The sequence below is a fragment of the Chelon labrosus genome (genome assembly GCF_963514085.1).
Source record: "Chelon labrosus genome assembly, chromosome: 3".
In the NCBI taxonomy this organism is placed as follows: domain Eukaryota; kingdom Metazoa; phylum Chordata; class Actinopteri; order Mugiliformes; family Mugilidae; genus Chelon; species Chelon labrosus.
The window spans coordinates 2069150-2089390 of record NC_140339.1 but is presented as its reverse complement, the minus strand read 5'-3'; the positions used below and the strand labels follow the sequence as shown (position 1 = coordinate 2089390).

Below are 20241 nucleotides of genomic sequence, written 5' to 3'. Positions count from 1 at the left end.
TTAAGGTTGTTCCTGTGTCCTGTTGCTGGCGGCCATCTTTGTTTTGTCTTTGCCGGGGGGGCATTTAGAGTCATTGGGCGGGGGCTGGCTGGGCTTGCTGCTGGGAGCATGCTTGGTGGGGGAGCTAGGCGTGGCGGGGGCGCCGGGGGAGTGGGACGCTTGGATGTTCTTCTCGTCTGAAAAAAGCTGTTTAATTACGTCAAAGAAGTTACTCAATGGGCTGCCTACACAGACGGGAAGAAAAGAAAAAAACAAAGAGAGAGAGAGAGAGAAAGAGGGAAAGAGAGAGAGAGAAAACAAACAACCGATGAGCAATGGGGTTAACATGAGGAGAGGAAGAGGAGGTGATGGAGTGATGAGAGGTGGAGTGGAGCTGGAGAAAAGGAGACTCTTGCGCCGTGGAAAAGTGGGGCAGGAAGGTTTGGGTTTGTTCAGACCAGAGAGAGAAGAGACGGCTCACTAGCCCAAAGATACCAACTCATTATTATCATTAATACTATTGTGTATTTTTAGTTTTGATGGTGGGTCAGTGCTGGCTTCAGAGTCTCAGTTTCTCCTGCAAGATGGAGGACCAACGGGAGCACTGGAAGACATTTCAGGTATTATTCAGTACCGAAAGATTAGCCGTCAGATGTCAGTGCCAGTTTAACAGCACTGCAGGGAAAATTGGGTTAAGCTCTTAACTCAAAAGTTATCTTAAGGGAAATCTATCACAGGTTTTCTGCAGGATTCACCAAATTAAAGTGAACACCTAGCCTGGTGTAGCCAGATTCCGTTCTAAGCAGAATACGATTCTGGTAACACGCCATCTGGATGTGTTTCAATCGATGCAGAGAAAAAAATACCTATTGGATAGTCCTCCAACCAATCACATAAGATAATCCTTTAATTCATCCCACATTGGGGATAATTCAACTCCAACTCAGTTGATGTCTATGACTACTGTTACTCTTCCGTCCATCGCCACATTAAGCCCTGCTCCAAACAATCTGATTGGTCCAGCAGATCTTTGCAGGAACAGCATCAGTTCCCAACAGAGAGACTCCAGATCAACTTCCCGCCACAAAAAATTTGCAGGTGGAAAGTTAGTCTGGCTTCCAGGCAACTGAATGCCAGTTTCACCATCAAATCAGCCAAAGTATGAAACCAATAGAGTCGGTATGGATGGACGTCACTACCTTCAAATTTGTACATTCTTTTCTGACAAATTAAAATATTTCTCAATTTTATTTTCTTAAAGGTTTTAACTACCAATGCTATTGTTGTTGCCTGCATTAGCATGGAAGCTGAAATAAACAGCTGCTAGCGTAGTCGCTATTCAGTTCAATTGGGATTGATTACAGGTCATACCTTAAGGGCATATTAAGTGCATAAATAAGAGTAAATTCTGATTAGGATGAATGCAGCTGGGGATTAGTAGCATGTGGTTAGCATATATGTTACTAGCTAACCCAGAAAACACTACAAATTATTGCTTTTATGTTGTTTTTGTAGAAAAAATCATCCTCTCATTTGGCTTGGTCAAAATATCCATTAGCATTTTCATCATTAGCATTTTCATCGCTTCATGTCTTGGTTTTTATCATTCAGGCTAGCAGTGCTGCTAGCTAATGGCGCAGTGAGTCAGTTAACATAACTTGGTATGTCTCTGCTACTATTAACATCTTTGTTAAAGTGAATTCTGCACGTTCTCTCGGTACCAATGTCTTCCAAAGCTCCGGTTAGCTCGCCATCGCGTCGACATCCATCACAACAACATCCGTCCAGTAAGACAAAGGTTCTTTTGGTCAGTACTTTTAAAACAGTCATGAAATCATGCAACAATACAGCACAGTACACACGTTAATACACTTATCATTGCCAGGGTTAGTCTTCACAGGGTGCACCCTTCAGTTCTGGTGCTGATGACCAGTAATAAATGTGCTTCAGAGTGAAAAGCTTGTTGTGATCACTTACTATCTGCTGCAGCGCGTTAGTCTGATATTTTGTTCCAGTGATTTTAAATGTGTAAAGTTTTAGAGGGAGGGGTGAACAACCTTGTATCAAGCATCATCATGCAGAGGGTCACTGAGGTCAGTCAAGAGCCACGCACTCAGACATCCATCTCATCAAGTCATTTAGTCTGCAGCTCAGCTTCTGAATCACAAATCTACCCAGAAAACATCCAGCTGAGGAAGATCAACTCCTCCAGGCTGCAAATGACGACGGGTTCAAAAGTTTGACATAATGTTTCTGATGAGTCCAGACTATTCCCTGAAAGCAGCAGCATCTACGCTTATGAGGCCGTCATGTTGCAGAGAAACAAGGTGAGGAAAAGGTTTGAGGTGTTTTAATATCCAAAGGTTACTTAGATGTAGTGATGCTAGCCTGGAGAGGTCAGAATATGAGTCAGACAGTCTCTGCACGCAATTGGATGATCCTACAACCAATCAGAGAAACCAAGTACGTGACGACAATGAAGGCTTTCTCAACAAACGCCTTGATCGCTGTTAACTATTTGTGCATTTTATAATAACCAAGACGATAGCGGGCTATAACCAGCTTGCTTCTCCGATGGCAGCCATTTTCACGGCACTCAGACGACATACAGATCTGAGGGTCCTTTAACACCGACATCTGGTCCTGATTCAGGGTGTAATTAATACTGACATGCCCTCAACACTACATTCTTGCAAACACTTTCGTGATTGGTCAGAATTTTGCAGCGAAAGCAGGATTTCAGGAAATAATCAATTTGGAAACAAGTGTGCTCACTGGTTCATGTACTAACGTTCTGTCTATGAACAACATGTTGACTTTGATCCAGCATGTAGGCCACACAAAAACCACTTGGTTATATAATGATAAGGTGGTCGTATCGGTCCGTGGCTAACGTGTGTTCACACTGCAAACAAAATCTGTTCTGGAACAAATGGACCAGGCTGAGACCACCGTCTCTAACCGCTCTCCTCTTGGTGAATTTGTTCTTGAACAGACCAGAACCAAACGAACTGAGCCGAAGGATAAATGTTCCTAGTTTCGGAACAATGACCCAGGTGTAAAAGCACCTTACGTCGCTGCTGTCTGAATGAGGCCTTAGTGATGTTTTCTTTTATTGATTGGCTCCATTTAGACATTTAGCCAAGAATATCAAACATTTTACTCATGTTGTTCAGTTTGTTCTCGTTGTTGATGCCACATGGAGCCATCAACACTGCAGCATGCATAGAACCCAATGGAATAACTAATAATCGAATGCTTGGTTTCTATTTAACACTGAAATCATTTCACATTTAAATGACTTGTTGAGATGAATTTCTACTTTATTTACAGCTCACACTCTCACACGTGTTAGTGCAGACGGGTGTGTTGGTGACAGGCCTCCAGGACGTTGGCTGTGTGTGTTAAAAGCCAGAGTTAAGGTGTTTCACTTATTTATTTATTTTTTTATAGCTGGGAGCTCCTGGGCCGCTCTGGGTCTTACCACGCTTGGAGGATTTACTGGGCAAAGAAGCTGAGCGCTGAGAGCCATCTGAGAGCAGAGGACAGTGTCAGAAACCCAGCGCTTCATCAACACGTGAGCTGACACCAAACATCAGCAGGAAAAACTCCAGTGGACTCCAGACATGAAGAGAGTTCAGCCTGTTTTCAGACCTCTATTCTGTCTTTGACTGATTCTTTTTGCAGCACCTTTATTTGTAGTTAAGGACCAAACATGGTCTCTACGGTGATTGCAGATGACGCAGAGCTTTGGTGGAAGTTGGTGAACTAGTCATATGAGCATATGAAGAGAATATCAGAATCCTGGTGCAGTAAATTACCAGAGAAGACTCGTTACTGTTTGCTAAACAGTTCTCTTGTGATTCTAAGATGATGCTTTGGTTTCTCTGTTTTCAAATTTATCTATTTACAGATTACTGACCAGCAGCCAAGTTTTGTTTTAGCCTTTTGTGAAGGTTATTCACGGCATTAAAGTTAATTAATGATGGAAAAGTCATCATAAAAAAAGGCAGAGCCAGAGAAAATAAAAAACTCAGGATTTGTTGTTTGTCTTTTGGAGAAACGTCCAAAGATCAATGTTGAGCTTTACGGATGAGAAACACTTAATCAGATACAGCTAATCAAAATGATAAACTAGAGAGTAAATAACAGCCTTAAAGCAACGAGTCACTGATATTATATGTGGCTGTGTTTACACAGAGAGGAGGAACAGAAACATGGAGGTAGAAAAACAACCAGTTGTTGAAACAAGCCTGACATAGCCATCAGAATATGTGTCTAGTAAGACGCCACCAATCAGAGCCACTTTGTTGATGATGCTGTTACTCTTTTCTCCACTGAACGATCTGATTGGCCCTGCAGATCTTTTCTGGAGAGACTCCAGACCAACTTTCTGCCACAAAGGACGAAGAAGTTCTTGTGGCTCTCAGGCTATGTTCAAACAAGTCCTGTTTGATTTATTGATCCTAGTTGTTGATGTTTTGGAGGCAGGCTAGCACATATATCTGATCAGATCATTTTATTTATTTGGAAACAGCTCAGATTGATGTTTTAAAAGTTCTCAGCTGCATCCCTAATAAATCTGCTGCAGCGGAAATGAATTACGACAATACAGCAGCAGACTGATAATAGGTGTTTTTGTTTTGTTCCCTTTCTGTTCTACTTGTGTAAAAAAAACTCTGAGAAACAGGCTGAACATTCACTTCAGATTTTTCTCTAAAATCCATCTTCCATGTTTACACATGTACAACCTTACACACAAAACACACCCACACCCACACACACACACACACACACACACACACACACAGAAACACGCAAAAAAGGCAAGTAGTACATTTTATCCAACAACATGCATCAACAAACACCTTCACATTGTTTGTTTGACCGCTCATGTGGCGTCAGACATTTTAAAGCATGCTTTCGTTTGTCAGACGGTCGCCTGTGTGTGTGTGTGTGTGTTGGTGTGTGTGTGTGTGAATGGTAGTTCACCCAGAACCATCAGCACAGATCCCTGACAAACCTGAACGCCGCTGCACCGCCGTAAAGGCAAGGAGCTCAGTTTGCCAACATCAACGTGTGATTGTGTGTGTGTGTGTGTATGTGTGCGTGCATGGTTCTGGGTTGTTTCATTCAGCATGCGAGCCATTCAGTCCATCCAAGAGGCACTAGAGTGAAGCTGTGGATGACGAGAAGCAGGGTGGCATGGAGAGGCAGGCCAGAGGGAGAGAGACAGATCAGATAGACAGAGATGTGGGTCATTGGCACATCTACGCAGCAGAGGGGGGTGGAGGTTGGTGACGGAGGCTGTGCATACAGTGCCTGATAACAGTTCCCATCTGGGGCGATGACTGGTGTGAGTGGGGCAGTGGGATAACCAAAAAAAGAAGATATGTCTGTGTGGGGGATCAGGAAAACTAAAGTCTATCTGGGATAAGATCTGATCTAGTGCAAGCTGATCCGGTGCCACATTCGTGCACATGTGTGACAGCAGTGTGTGGTTGTAGCTACTCTGCTTCGCCACCAGAGGGGACCATTATCAAGTAAATAACCACAGACAACGAGAAGAACTACAGCGTCACACTAACGAACAAACAAACAAAAAAAACCTGACGAGGACAGTCACTCTTTCTTTTCTTCCGTATTTTCTTTAAATTCATCCATCGACACATAGGCAGCCCCAAAGCATCCAATCATGTCAAAGAAGAGCTCAAAGAATTGTTGCACTATAAAAATAAAAAAATAGATTCTCCCTCCGATTCAGATAAAAAACAAAAAAACGCTGCACAAACGAAGCGGCTAATCGACATGTGTGCAGTCTGCTCTCCACAGAGGATATGTTTGGTGTACAGCTCCTGAGTGGCCCTAATCTAGAGCTCGTTAAATAACCGTGTACTGTGTGTGTTGGTGTGCACGCCATGGTATGTGGCAGGGACATGCACGTGGAGATGCTGTGTGCTAAAAGCAGAGTGCTGAGCTGAGCTGAGCTGAGCGGAGCGGAGCGGGGTCCGGGCCGAGGTGTGGCTGTGCCGTGATGCCAGGAGGGAGGCTGTGAGGACGTGGAGGAGGAGGAGGAGGAGGAGGAGGAGGAGGAGGAGGAGGAGGAGGAGGGTTTGGGAGGGGGGGTGTAGGCGTGAGGGACGGGTGGCGAGGGACTGCACTTACCAGAGATCTGTGGCTGGATGCCGGGCTGGTCGGAGCTGAGCAGCTGGGCCTGGATGGTCTCCACCACGCGCTTGAAACGTCGGCTGGGACCTGATGATGAGAAACCAGTGAAGCTTTGACATGATGCAGACTATAGTTTATATCTGGGGGGGGGGGGTGCCTGGTCTGGTCTAGGTGGGTGCTACATGTCTAAGTAACATCCACACCAATGAATGCCAGGTCCAGAAGTTTCCCAGCAGAACATTGAACTGTCACAAGATAGTCAATGTTATTTACTTCTCCTTTTAGTGGTTATAATGTTGTGGCTGATCGTTGTATAAAATGATCAGAGGTGAGTTTACCTGAGAGCAGGGTGAAGGTGACGGAGTAGATGCCGTTGTCCTTGGTGGCGCTTGTGCTCTCGGTGTAGGTGATGTCCACCTGGAACTTGACGGGCTTCTGGAACACCGTGGGACCGGCCGTGGACTTGTACTCCGCCCGGAAACTGGTCTGAGAGATGACGCTGTGGCTCAGGCTGGGGATCTGAGAGGAGGGAGGACGGAGTTAGTTCTCTGAGTGGAAAAAAAAACCCAAACGTCTGCATCAGCTCAGACGGTGGATGTGAGAGGACGAGACGGGAGCAGAAGGAGACGACGGTGTGTTGGACGTGGTGGGTCTGAACACGTTGTGGCATCCTGCAGCGTCAGCGTCTGAGTCAACGAAGACGACGGGACGTGAAGAGACAGACGTCTGCTGCACCATGATGACGGTTCATACAGGAACTGTACATCAACTAATACTACTGTGTGTTTAAACTATGATCAGACTAGTGATCTGTGAATATAATGTTCACATTACTACGAAACTGAAAATATAAATAAAGGTGAAGAATGTGCTCTGGTAGCAGTTCTGTTGAGGAATAAATGTTTTAAAGCTGTTTATTTACATCTGATAAAAAATGAGTCTGACTCACTGTCTCTGTACTTAATATAAAAATATGATTAAACTGTAGAAGTGAATAAAATAAATACATAAAATGTTACTGCATATATATATATATATATATATATATATATATACATACACATGCATACCCTCTTCCATCTATCTATCTGTCTGTCTATCTGTCTGTCTGTCTGTCTGTCTGTCTGTCTGTCTGTCAATCTATCTCTGATGTTATTTACCGTATTTAAAGAAACAGTTTTTAATCCTCTGACATGTTAATGTCAAATAATGCAGAAGCCAATCATAATTTAAATAATAAAAACAAAATAATAAAAAATAAGCAGCTCCAGATACACTAGTGCTGTCCGGAGCTAACTAGCTTAGCTTAGCTTAGCGTAGCTTAGCTTATCAGGTTCCTTCTTCTGATTAAACTAACCTTAAATCATAAATGTACAGCTCTGAATCTTAATTAGCTTAGTAGTATAAATAATAAAGGTAATAAACTGCACAGACAGGAACATTTATCCTTAAAGAGCATGACTTATAAATTTACAGACTCGTGTGTGTCTGCAGGCTGACTGACTACAGCAGTGACAATGTGCTAAGATTTCAATGACAGTAGGAGACCTCAGTAAGGGGCCCCCACCTGACGAGACAAACTTTAACCTATGATTTAGTTTCCAGGCTTTCTACAGAGTAGGAGACCGACCTCCCTAAGGTATGAGCACGGCACCAAATACAAAATGAAGTTACGTCTGTGGGAGTGTTGAAAGAAAGAAAGAGGAAGAGGAGAAGAGAAAACAAGACAGTGGGAAGTGGAGCAGATAATGAATGAATAAACTAGGTTTCATTAGCATCCCATTATTTCATTTGTTCTTTCTCTGGGTGTTAACGTTAGCTAACTGACTTAGCAGAGCTCTGTGGTTCATGACCAAGTATTAACTCTTCATAATCAGTCAACTTAGGTACCATTACCAAATTTTTTGGTGTAGGTGCAAAATAAGCTAAACTGGACAATCATTTTTTTCTGTAATATTCCCCAGGGCCTCGGTAGACTCTAGAATCACCTCTGGTGTCTCTCTAACTGATTATCCAGCAGATTTCAATATGTTTAGGTCAGCATCTGTCCAATCATCCTGTCTTATTTTTGCAGGACAGCTGTGGCTACGGTGAAGGTTTGCAGATTTGTTCCATTCAACAGTGAAGGTGAAGGTGAGTTCTTCATTTGAGACATTTAGATGTGGAGAAGAATGAAGGAGGAGACGTACTGAGAGGAAGGCGTGGACGATGTCGGCCTTAATGGAGCTCAGAGGTTTGTCTCTGATCACGATGAAGATCTGCTCCTCCTTCTCCAGGTTGATGAAGTTCCCGAACCACGACTTCTTAGCCAGTCTGTGGAGGAGAGAATACGACTGAGATGTAAACGGGGTTTCCTCACAACTAGGTCAAACTAAAGCAGGTTTATTATCCCACAAAAAAGACATGAAACTAATCGTAAGTTTCATTTATCTTCAGATATTTCTGATGTTGAAACACTTTGATGAGTTCTTATGTTTTCTTTTGTATTTAAAGATATTTGCTTTATAATAAACGCTACAAATAACTTGAGCTGCTGGTTTCTGTTGACTCACGTGTGTAAAGACATTATGTCATGTTTACATATTAAATATAAAAGTGCTTATAGATTTTAAGAATATTTCTGCACATCAGGAGTTTGGACATAGTTTCTTATTTAGTGTTTTCTTCCTCTATTTTAATTATTTTCTATCTTGTAGATCAATACTGAAGACATCTAAACTATGAAGGAGCACAAAGCATTGAACAAAAACAAATTTTAAAGTAGCCACCATTAGCTTTGATGAAAGCTTTGCAGGGTTGGTACGGAGTTCTCTATTGGATTAGTCTTCTGATGTATATTAGGTCAAGAACTACGCAACTAAGTAAAGAGTGTAGATTTGTACATATGTAAATCTTATATATATATTTTTGCTTATGCTATTGTATTTTATTTATTTTATAATTATTTAATTTTTTCTTTATTATTTATTTTATTTTTATTTATTCTTTCTAAATATATTTTTTCTTTCATTTTCTTTCTAATTATTATTTATTATTATTCTTTTTATTATTATTTTATTTTTAAATTAAAATGTTTAATTTTTATATTTTTTAATTATTATTTTTTTCATTTCTTTACTATCTCACACCTATTTTTCTTTTTACTCTTAGTTTTCAAAAGTGTTCTTCTCTGTGCAACTGAGCTCCTGTGAACAAGCAATTTCCCTTGTGGATCAATGAAGTCTGTCTAAGTCTAAGTCTAAAGAGAAACAATAGTCCATCATTACTTTATGACATTAAGGTCATTCGGTCTGGAAAGTTTCAAGAACTTTGGATGTTCCCTCAAGTGAAAACCATCAAACTCTGATGAAACCAAGAGTTCATGTTCGTTACAGTTAGCAGCCTCAGAAACAGCAGATTAACAACAACTCAGATTAGTTTGACGCCTTCACAGAGTTCAAGTAAGAAGAAGAAGAAGAAGAAGAAGAAGAAGAAGAAGAAGAAGATGAAGAAAAACTGCTTGGGCCAAGAAACACAAGGAATAGACATTAGACCAGTGGACATCTGGATTTGGTCTGAAGACATCTAATTCCATGTCTTTATGAGCTGCAGAAAAGGTGAACTGATGAGGTCTATATGTGTGGTTCCCGCTGTGAAACATGGACCATCACTGATTTTCAACAGGACAGGAGAGCGAAGGCAAAGCAGCTAACAAGTGCTCAACACCTCTGGGGACTCCTTCAAGACTGTTGGAAAACTATTCCAGGTGACTGAGGGAATGCCAAGAGTGTAAAAAGCTGCCATCAAAGCTGATAAAGGTGAAGAATCTAAAATCTAACATTTTATTGTTTACAACACAATTGGTAGAATGGGAGGTAGAGCTTTCAGCTATCAGGCTCCTCTCCTGTGGAACCAGCTCGTAGTTTGGGTTCAGGAGACAGACACCCTCTCTACTTTTAAGGTCAGGACTAAGACTTTCCTCTTTGATCAAGCTTATAGTTAGAGCTGGACTAAACCATCCCTTAGTTATGCTGCTATAGGCCTAGGCTGCTGGGGGACGATGCACTGAGGTCATATCCTCTAATTTCTTCTTTTAATTTCTTCTCTATTACTAGTCATGTAATTCTGTGCTACCACTGTATTGCATGTTGACTGCAGTGTGTCACTTTCTCTCCTCAGGGTTCTGCTCAGCGGTAAAAGAGAGTTTTATCTTGCCACCGTCATCTTCATACTTGCTCTGGGGGACAATTTGTATAGTTATTCATGCTACATAAATAAACTTGAATTCAACATGTGTTCCTTCATAGTTTAGAAGTCTTTGGTATTAATCCACAATGTAGAAAATAAAGACAAAGAGAAGAGGAGAATGTGCGTGTCCAGACTTGTGTCTGGTTCTGTGTCAGCTGGAGATGTGTCGGTGTTACTCACTCTGGAGAGGAGTCTGGGGTGAGACTGGACATGTCCTCCTGGGTGGGAACTGTGGACACAAACAGAGGAAACTGAGGTTATAAAAAGGTTTCCGTCAGTCTAAGCTTCTTCAGATTCAATAAAAAAAATAAAAACATCCTCATTCAGTGTAAATGATCCTCCTCGTGGCTCGGCTAAGTCTATCTGGAGGGAGTCATGGCACTATCAAAGTCGCTGTGAGGAAAACGACCCACACTAAAAGGGGAAAATGGCCAATTTTCCGCTGCCTGTAATGAGGTAGTTATCTTCATTATGACATGGCCAGCGGCGGCAGATTCTCCTGATAAGGTTGGCAGCAGGTGAACCGGAGCTAAATACAGTCATTAAGAGCCAGAGAGGATTTCTGCTTATTCCCCTGAGCTACAAGAACCCAGCTCTATGCGTAAACACACTCTGCTGCACTGATCATCACTCAGATAAGAATGAGATCAAATAAAATGTGACCTGATTTAAATTAGGAATCTTAATTTAACCACCTTGCATTTTCCTGCGGTGGAAGCGTGGCGAGCCCAGGAAGCTGTTCTTGATGGAGTTGAGGCGCGTCCTCCAGGGCATCCCGCCGATGGACGGGCTGGGCGGCGGCGTCGGGCTGGGCGTGCCAGCCGGGCTGTCCTTGGGCGTGTGCACCGGGGTGCCTTTGGGGGTGGGGAGAGGGCTGCCTCTGGGGGAGGGGTGAGGGGTCACCTGCGTGATGGGGACAGATTTGCCGTTGTGGTCAGGGTGGAGGCGGTGACGGCGGAGGGGCGTCATAGGGGGCACCGGGGAGAGGGGAATGGACAGCTTGGGGGGGACAGTGAGCGGGGGGTGGCGCCTCACCCGCGGGCTGTTGGGGATGCAGGGAGCCAGAGGCTGGCTGGGCGTGGAGGGTTCAGATTTGGGCGTGGAGGGGGTCTGGGCTGTGTTGGGGAGCGGGTTTGACCTGGTGGTCTGCAGGGGCTTATCAGACACTTTGGGCTTGGCGGGGAGGGTCTGCGTGCGGGGGTGCATGAGGGGGGACCCCATCTTTGGTTGATAGGAGTTGGGCGTGCGCGGCCCCACCCCGTTGAGGCGGACCTCAGGGGAGCGGGTGGGGCTGCAGTTGGGGGACTGACACAGGTCTGGGGACTGTGGCGGGATGAAGAACCGCCGGTTGGGCTGTGATTGGTCATGCACCGTTACACATGACAGCAGGGTCAGCCAATGAGAAAGCCAGAGGAACAGCACCACGGCCCAATAAAGGTTCATTCCCATTTAAAAAAGAAGAAGAAGAAAAAAAAACACACCAGGAAATAAAAAGAAGGAGCGTGGCGGATGGGTTGAGAAGTGGAGCAGGCAGGAAGTGGTGAGAGTGCAAGAAAGAAAGAAAACAAGACATGCGATTAGCACAGTGATCAGCCAATCAGGAGGCAGCAGTGGAGCATTCATGACGCATTAACAGTAGGGATGCACCGAGATCAAAACACTGACCACAGCTGATCCAGATTCCACTAATTTAAACTAATGCAGTACTGGCGCAGCATATTTTTATTTTCCTGTGAAAAGTTGACAGAGGACGCGCTGGATTTAAATGATTTCTTAACAATGCAACATGAGCACTGATTATTTCACATTTTAACTGTGTAACTTTTGCAGACTTTCCTTTCATTTACCGGCTTTTTTGTGCACAAGTCGCTTTAAATACATTAGAACATGTATCACTCTGATGTTCATTTATAGCTCCACATCTCAGATAAATCTTTTCTACGTTAAATCTGCTAGAATTAGTCACCAGAAGCTACTGGGAAACTTTTAATCCCTGAATTCAACTTTACATCAAGTGTAAAACTGCTTCATTTATTTATACTGGCAAAAAAAAAAAAAAAAAAAAACTTACAAAATCATCTGCCAATAGAACAAGAAAAATGCACTTTTTTTATCTAGCTTCAAAGAAGCCACAGCTACCTTAAAACTACAATTTTTAGACTAAAAACAAATACATTTGTGTTGATATAAAAGCATTTTTTAAGAATTATTATCTTATAATATAGGAAAATGTGCTTGAATTCAGCGTATGCTAAGACGTTCATCTTTAAATAAGGTTACATGTCAGGCAGCATGTCTTAAAACCAGCACAGCTACACTTCCTACGTTTGTAGGAAAGGAAAGATTTAAGAATTAAAGAATTGATAATATTCCAGAAATAAGATTAAATACACTGGAACTCACAGAAGTTATTTGGTGCAAACCCAAATGAGTTAGCAGTACTCCAAATTATTTCCGAAGGTTTTCTGAGTTAATAAACTCCAAAGTTAAATGTGAGCAGAGCTAAAATATTTAGAGTCAGTGATACATGTAGTCAATGATTCCATTGATCTAAAACCTCTATGACTGTGGTTAGTTCTTATTTGAAGTATTTAAGCACCAGTAGCTTTCTGCAGCATTGGACTGCGCTCTGTGACATTTATAATATATGTTATTATATTTATTGACTTCTTTATATCTGATTTTACACCTGAGAAACTCAGGGCCTTGCACCAGTCACTTCATGCATCACTGGACTCTCTTCAGTCTGTTCTGTGCCTCAGTTTTTATATTTAGATTTATTGACTTCTGCGTACAATCCTCTGTTTGTGCTGCACATACGGCAGAGCTGACAATAAAGCAGACAAATCCTTTAGGAACAAAACACTTAAAGTCAAACTGAGAAGAAGAATTATCTTTGTGGACCGAATACAAGCTGCTTTTGATATTTTAGTTTTTGCAGTGTACTAGATTAATTTTTAATTGTAAAATATTCATAAAATGCTTTTTTCTTTTGTTGCTGTTGTTGCGTCAGCGTCCACCAATCAGCGGACCGACAGGATTTCAGTCGACATGCTGTATTCATGACGAACCGTCTGATACATCGGTGCATCCCTAATTACCAACGAGTGACCCAGCTCGAAAGCTAAGAGACTTTAGCTTCGCCCTCCACCTCGGGAAAGCGGCCAGAGTGCATGCCTCAGCGCTGGCGCACAGTGCTGTGGGATGAATGAGCAGATCGCTGATAAGACAGAGGTCACAGAGCAGTGAGGACCCAGCAACCCAACAAACTGCAGCGATGCAAAACCATGGCGACCCCTCAGTCTCTACTCGGAGCGGCGTTAGAAAGCATGACGTGATGCCGGAGTCTCCCACTGACATATCTCTAATCTTATTTACCAGATCTCATCAGATCACAATCCCTGATTTCACATTTTACCTTTAAATTGCAAATAGTTTTTCACGCTTCATATAGAAACAGGAACTACAGACAAAAATCTGCCTCCTCTTCAGTTTGCAGTCCGATAAGCAGAATCTAACGTGCTGCACTGAAGAATAAAACAATGACATTCATTATAAACTCTCTGCCAGAGAGGGAAAATGTTTGATGATATGCAGCCTGCGTCCTTGCTGAGGGTTACCTTTAAAAGAAAAATGCACGGCTTTACAAAAACCAGAGCAGGTTGATTTAAACAGTTAACCTCTCATTTGATTGTGCAGCAGCAGCTTTCGGGCGTTTAACTCGTCAGAGGGTGACGGATCGATCCTTCCTCTAATCTGCAGCTGCACCAGAATCTGTTCTGTATGGACGCTGGTCACCTGATCTCATCTGGAGTTTTAGTGGTTTGCCCTCCGATGGATCCGGTCCCACTTCATCTGAAGCTCTGTGTGACGTACGGGGCGGTCTACCATGAGCTCATCTCACATTAGTGCAGAATGGTTTTAAGTCTCAGTATCATTAGACTCTCCTGTACGTCAGACAGTCTTCAGATGAAGACCACGGTGCTGATGAGACGCTGAGGTGAATGGATATCTGTGCTTTGTGTGTGTGTGTGTGTGTGTGTGTGAGCGTAACAGCATGCCAGCAGAGCCAGCCAGAGAGGTGCATTGTGGGAAACCAGCGAGGGAGGGACAGAAGACTTACCCTGGGGCTGCTGAGAGGACTGGTGGACAGACCAGAGGACGCTCCGCTGATCGACCGCGACCTACACACACACACAAACACACAGAGTAAGATCAATGTTCAGAAAGTGAGCAATGAGCAGGAAGACACAACAACAACAACATACAACACGGAGATACGAAGTTCTCAAAGTGACTGAAACCAACCCTGTTGTACATATATGAGTTGTGCTGCAGCTTATTAGACTTAAAGTTAACCTCTAGTGGTTGCGTGAGACAGTGGATTCAACAGTGGCGACTAATTAAATGTCCATTACAACCTAAAAAGCTGTTAAGTCTAGCTACAGCGTCAGCCCAGACCCTAACAGAAAGCCTCCTCAGAAATGTAAATGCACGTGATTGGTCCGCTTGGTAGCAGCGTGTTTCCTCTTTAGTATTTCCAGCTGCTTCTCCATCTCTGTAATTTTTTAATTGATTGTTTTGGATCAATAAAGATGGAACACATGGAGGAAAGGTTAACTGAGGAGGTTCAGAGATACAGACATTTGTACAACTCAACTTCAATGAAATTTTGATGCACAAGTATAAATGGCTTGCATGTCCTGTAGAGGAATAAACTCTGCTCAAGGCAGTGGTTCCCAAAGGTTTTGATGATATATGCCTTGTTGTATTTTTTCTTTTATTTCTTTGGAAGTTGTGTTTTGAGTTGATAAAAACTCAATGTGAGCTGCATGTTTAGGAACCCTCTCATAAACCTCTCCATGGTATGTTAGCAGTGCTCAAGAAAGCCTGCCAAAGCCCTTCCCACCCTGCAATTCACCTAGTGAACCACAGACCCATGGTAAACTGGATTTAAACCAGCGCAGAGAATAAAATAGCTCTGGACGCAACTAGATAGTCTACAACCGATCAGAGCAACACAGTATCTGAAACTAATTGGTTCAAGAATTGTCGACAAATGCCTTATTTGCTGTTAATCGTTCATCCCTTAAATTTATTCCCCTATCAATATCTTTAACATCTTGCTCCTTCTCCAATGGCATTTAGTTGTAAACAAATTCAACTCCACGGCGCTCAGGTGACGCATATAACTACTGTGTCTATTCTGTCCATCACCACATAAAGCCCCACCCCCAAACGATCTGATTGGACAGATCTTTGCTGGAGTATGATCAGTTTCAAACGGAGAGACTCCAGATCAACTTTCCAGCAGAGAAAATTTGTAGATGGCAGAAGTTGGTCTGGCTTCCAGGCTAGATCCTGTCGTTTGATTTTTGTTCTTCTTTTTTTTTTTTTTGTGGCTGCTTGGCAAAATTAGGAAGATGGATTCTCAACGCGTTGTGTCACGACCTTTAAAGACCAATTATGGACTTAAATAGAGCTTCTAACCACTCAGAGCCATTTAGCTGTTATTAGCGTCGATGTTCATGTTCCCTAAATAAATGTTCATTCTTCGGCCACTTCATCTCTCCCTATTAAAGTGACGGCGGAGGTTAGCTTGTCTGCGGGCTAACACCTCTGGCTAATAAAGTCAGAGCTAAATCTGGAAAAGCTGCAACATCTGGTGACAACAGGAGTGATTCTGGGTAACGTTTAAATATGAACGGCAGCCTGTGTTAGCGTCAACATCTATAAATAGTTCAGAAATGTCAGCATCGCACACACACACACACACACACACACACACACGCCCCCCCCACACACACACATCCATATATCCACTGCAAAATTCATTAGCACCGTTTCTCTTTTCTTCTCTTCACAAGCTTTTCCATTTTTCATTTACGTGTCATTAACTTTTCATATCTCCCTCCTTCTCTTTCTCGCTTTTGCCCAAATGTCATCAAACGTACACACTCTCAAACACACACACACAAAACACACACTCAGACACACACACACATATATACGCTTTCGCCAAAAACCTGCTGATGTCTTTCAAGACTTTGGGATTTAATTGCCCACAGACAATTTGGTAGTGAAAAATGAAAACGGTAAATCATAATTAAATGTGCATGAAGAGACACACACACGTTTGTATGGCTATCTTTGTGAGGACATTCATTGATATAATGCAATCCCTAGCCCCTTACCATAACCTAATTGTAACCTAAAACCCTCAAGCAGCAGGAGAATGTCCTCACTTAGATGGTGTAAAACTCAGAAAGATAGCTGTGCTACAGAACACACACACAAAATCACATTACTGAACTAATATTAGTTTTCCCCTGCTGTGTTGTCGTCCTATAAAACCGCAGTTCTAATCTTATTTCCACCATCGCTGTTATCTGTTAACTGTCTACGATGTGAAGTGTTGCCTGTGTCACTGCATCAGTGTGTCATACACATTAATGTAAGAAGGATTCCTACCGCCGTCTAAGTCTAAAACACAGACGAACGACGCACTGATGTCTCTTGTTCTGATTATTCAGCCCCTCCATGTCTTGCTGCCTCAATAAAACATGCACACTGTACTTGTTACTGTAGCAACCACCACAACCAAGTAATTTAAACATCAGCTGCATGCACCGGAGCTTGGCCCGCTTCATTACTAATTAATTAAAAGAAAAAATCAAATAAATAAATGAGCGAGACAAATGTGGATGCTGGATGACTGGGGACCTTTGCAGGCATGCTAGCTGTTTTCAGTGTTTATACTAATCTAAGCTAAGCTCATTTCTTACTGTAGAGACTTGGGATTGATTGAAGTATTTGCATTTAATCTTAAATGAGAAATCTTTTTAGTTTTCCTCAAATTAAAATTGAAAAATGTTAAGGATGCTGAAAGAATTCTTAAACAGGTTAATGGTTTCAGTCTTAATAAATTGAAGAAGCACCAGACAGCAGCGCTCATCTCAGTGAACGGCATCAGAAAAGTCTGTTTTATCTTTTAAACCACAGTTAAAAAAATAAAAGATGCATTTTGCAGGTTCTAACAAATAATGCAGCTTTATTTATCATCATTCAACCATTTTTTTAATCAGGTCAAGGCCTGAGACACATGGGACGAGTGTAAATGTTAAGATGCTGGATGCCTGGCAACCTTTGGAGGGATGCTATCTGTTTCCGGTGAGTGTTTATGCTAAGATAAGCTAAGCCTATCTCCACCTGGGTCTAGCTCAGTGCATGTTGTAGAGACTGAAGATTGATTCAGGTTTAAAAATGTTAAGGATGCAATAGGTTAATTGTTTCCGTCTTAATAATTAAGTTTGTAATTTAATTTGTGTTTCTTTCCGATGATTAACCAGCTGAGCGGAGCCTCATCACTACTACTGCAACACTTAGACGTAATCTGTGCTGGTGGTCCTGATCACAGTCGCTGTGTCTGAACAGCTGCCAGCAAACACAACCAGACTCCACACTGTCAGGCACTTCACAAGAGGAGCTTCGATTAACATGCAACTCATTAACTGTGACACCCATCCAGACCTAGATCGGTTGTCGGCTCGTCTTTGAAATCTGAAAAAATTAATTCCTGGTTTGACGCCGGCGATGTGTGCTGGAGAGGAAAAACGCAACAAGCCCCATTTTAAAGGATCTCCCCAATTAGATGATAAGCGAGATAAAGGGCTATTCAGCGGAGCTGGAAGCCTCATTTCCATCCTGTTTGTGCTCCATCTGCATTCCTGGCAATTAATTTATGCTAATCCCCATCCATGCTGCAAATCCATAGACAAACTGTGTTCCCTCCCCCTGCAAGGTCAGCCACACAGGAAGGCTGTACGAATGATGCTGATTACCCCTCCAGACGGGCATAGCACAAACAAATACAACCCCACCACCACCACCACCACCTACATGCATGCATTTACAGTATACATACACAGTGATGATGAGGAGTGAAGATGGAAGGAAGGAAGGAGGGGGTGTTAGAGAAGCTGACCTAAAAATTCTGTTTGCCTCCTGAGGGTTGGGGGAGAAACGTCAGAGAGGAAAGTGTGCTATTCTTTTGATTTCACAGAGAACATTCTGCTGCTTCTCTCACAGTTAACACACTGATGCTGTCTGGAGTTTAGCATCAGCATCTATTTTATCTCCACTACCCTCAGCTTCATGAACTTTACAGGTATGGGAAGATAAGATGTTTAAATGTCCGGGCACACCTAACCGACATCTGGTGTCCTGACCAAACACATCGTAAAATTACATCCAGTGGCCAACTGGGCAATTGTTGTGCAACTGTATGCAAGGAAATAACTCTTCATACCAGCAGGTTGCAGTAGTCTGTATTCATCATCAAAAGAGGAAACAGGAAGAGCTACAATTAGCTGAGAGGCTAGGAAGAACTACTATTAGCTGAGAGGCTAGGAAGAGCTTAGCTGAGAGGCTAGGAAGAGCTACTGCTGGCTGAGAGGCAAGAAGAGCTACTATTAGCTGAGAGGCTAGGAAGAGCTACTGTTAGCTAAGAGGCTAGGAAGAACTACTATTAGCTGAGAGGCTAGGAAGAGCTATAATTAGCTGAGAGGCTAGGAAGAGCTATAATTAGCTGAGAGGCTAGGAAGAGCTACTGCTAGCTGAGAGTCAAAAAGAGCTACTAATAGCTGAGAGGCTAGGAAGAGCTACTGTTAGCTGAGAAGCAAGAAGAGCTACTATTAGCTGAGAGGCTAGGAAGCTAAGAAGAGCTACTATTAGCTGGGAGACTAGGAAGAGCAGCTATTAGCTGAGAGGCTAGGAAGAGCTGCTATTAGCTGAGAGGCTAGGAAGAGCCACAAACAGTTGAACAGAACTATGAATGATGCTCATCAGTTGTTCTACAGTTCATTTGTTTTATATCATCACGACGTTGTGGAAATATTTGTGGATTTGAATGTTCCGAAAATATGAGGAGTAAAAAAGAGAAGGGTCTTTGTGTGACCTTTTCAATGTTGTCAGTTTGTACTGAACAGCCAATCAGAAGGATCACTCACACCAGCCTGGCGTATCCAAATCTGTGGGGCGCGTTTCAACTGAACTCTGGACTCCAGAACAACTTTCCACAGGTTACATCCTAGATGTTAATTTTGTTTTTTTTTGTGTGTGGTTGGTTAGTTGATTGAGACTGACCCTGTAGAGCTGTGTAACAAGCTGGCAATAAATTATTCATTTTACACCAACCATCAATGTGTTTGTGGCCGCTTGGCAAGATCGAGAATATGAGTTCTTTCATGCTACGTCCAGACCCCAAGACGGGACATTTATACAGCATCTGCAAATGTGATTTGCATTGGAAAATGAACATTTTTTTAGGAGATTTCTTTCGGACTGTAGCATCTTGTAAGGTTTTCTTTTTTTTTGTCAAAAGTGTTAAAGACAGACAGATGCTAGCTTAAATGACATGCAACATTTAAAGGTGAAAGACAAAAATATGAAGGGAACTAAAAAAAAAAGGAATCAACTAATGGAGAGAAAGGAAGGAAACAGACGTGACACGTGAACTGAGAGTGACGGAGCAGACCAATACCTTTCCTCCTTGCTGCAGTTAGCGTTTGTGATATCCAAGCTTTTACTGAAAACAGATTTGCTAAAAGGGGGGCAGACAGAAAATCAAGAGACAGACAGAAAAGGCAGTCACATAAGGGGAATCCTAAAGAGTCAGCATGCAGTACAAACAAACAATCCAAAAATAACATCAGTATAAAATGAAAAAATTAAATCAAATCATCATGAAACAAAGAGCAATGCAAAAAACAAAAAAAAAAACTCATGCACGAAAATCAAGAAATCAGAACAAAACAAAACAAGAAGAGAAACACATTCGTGGGTCATGCTCGAGTCAGCGGGGCGTTC

The 20241-nt window shown here is 42.5% G+C and overlaps 1 protein-coding gene across 2 annotated transcripts in view; it reads right to left on the bottom strand.

Annotated features, from left to right (window-relative positions):
- The window catches only part of LOC311485404 (serine/threonine-protein kinase BRSK2-like), a gene marked incomplete at its 3' end in the record, with an annotated part of 119469 nt that continues 99228 nt past the window's right edge, over positions 1 to 20241 (bottom strand). The window contains exons 13-20 of one of the 2 annotated variants that reach the window (XM_084540778.1): positions 14498 to 14558; positions 11070 to 11277; positions 10555 to 10603; positions 8337 to 8460; positions 6486 to 6666; positions 6145 to 6234; positions 3464 to 3511; positions 1 to 224 (exon numbers count right to left, since the gene is read on the bottom strand). In XM_084540778.1, the coding sequence (XP_084396904.1) occupies positions 1 to 224; positions 3464 to 3511; positions 6145 to 6234; positions 6486 to 6666; positions 8337 to 8460; positions 10555 to 10603; positions 11070 to 11277; positions 14498 to 14558 (985 nt within the window). Of the gene's footprint in view, positions 225 to 3463; positions 3512 to 6140; positions 6235 to 6485; positions 6667 to 8336; positions 8461 to 10554; positions 10604 to 11069; positions 11278 to 14497; positions 14559 to 20241 lie in introns of both variants that reach the window. The other variant, XM_084540779.1, reaches the window with a different exon arrangement.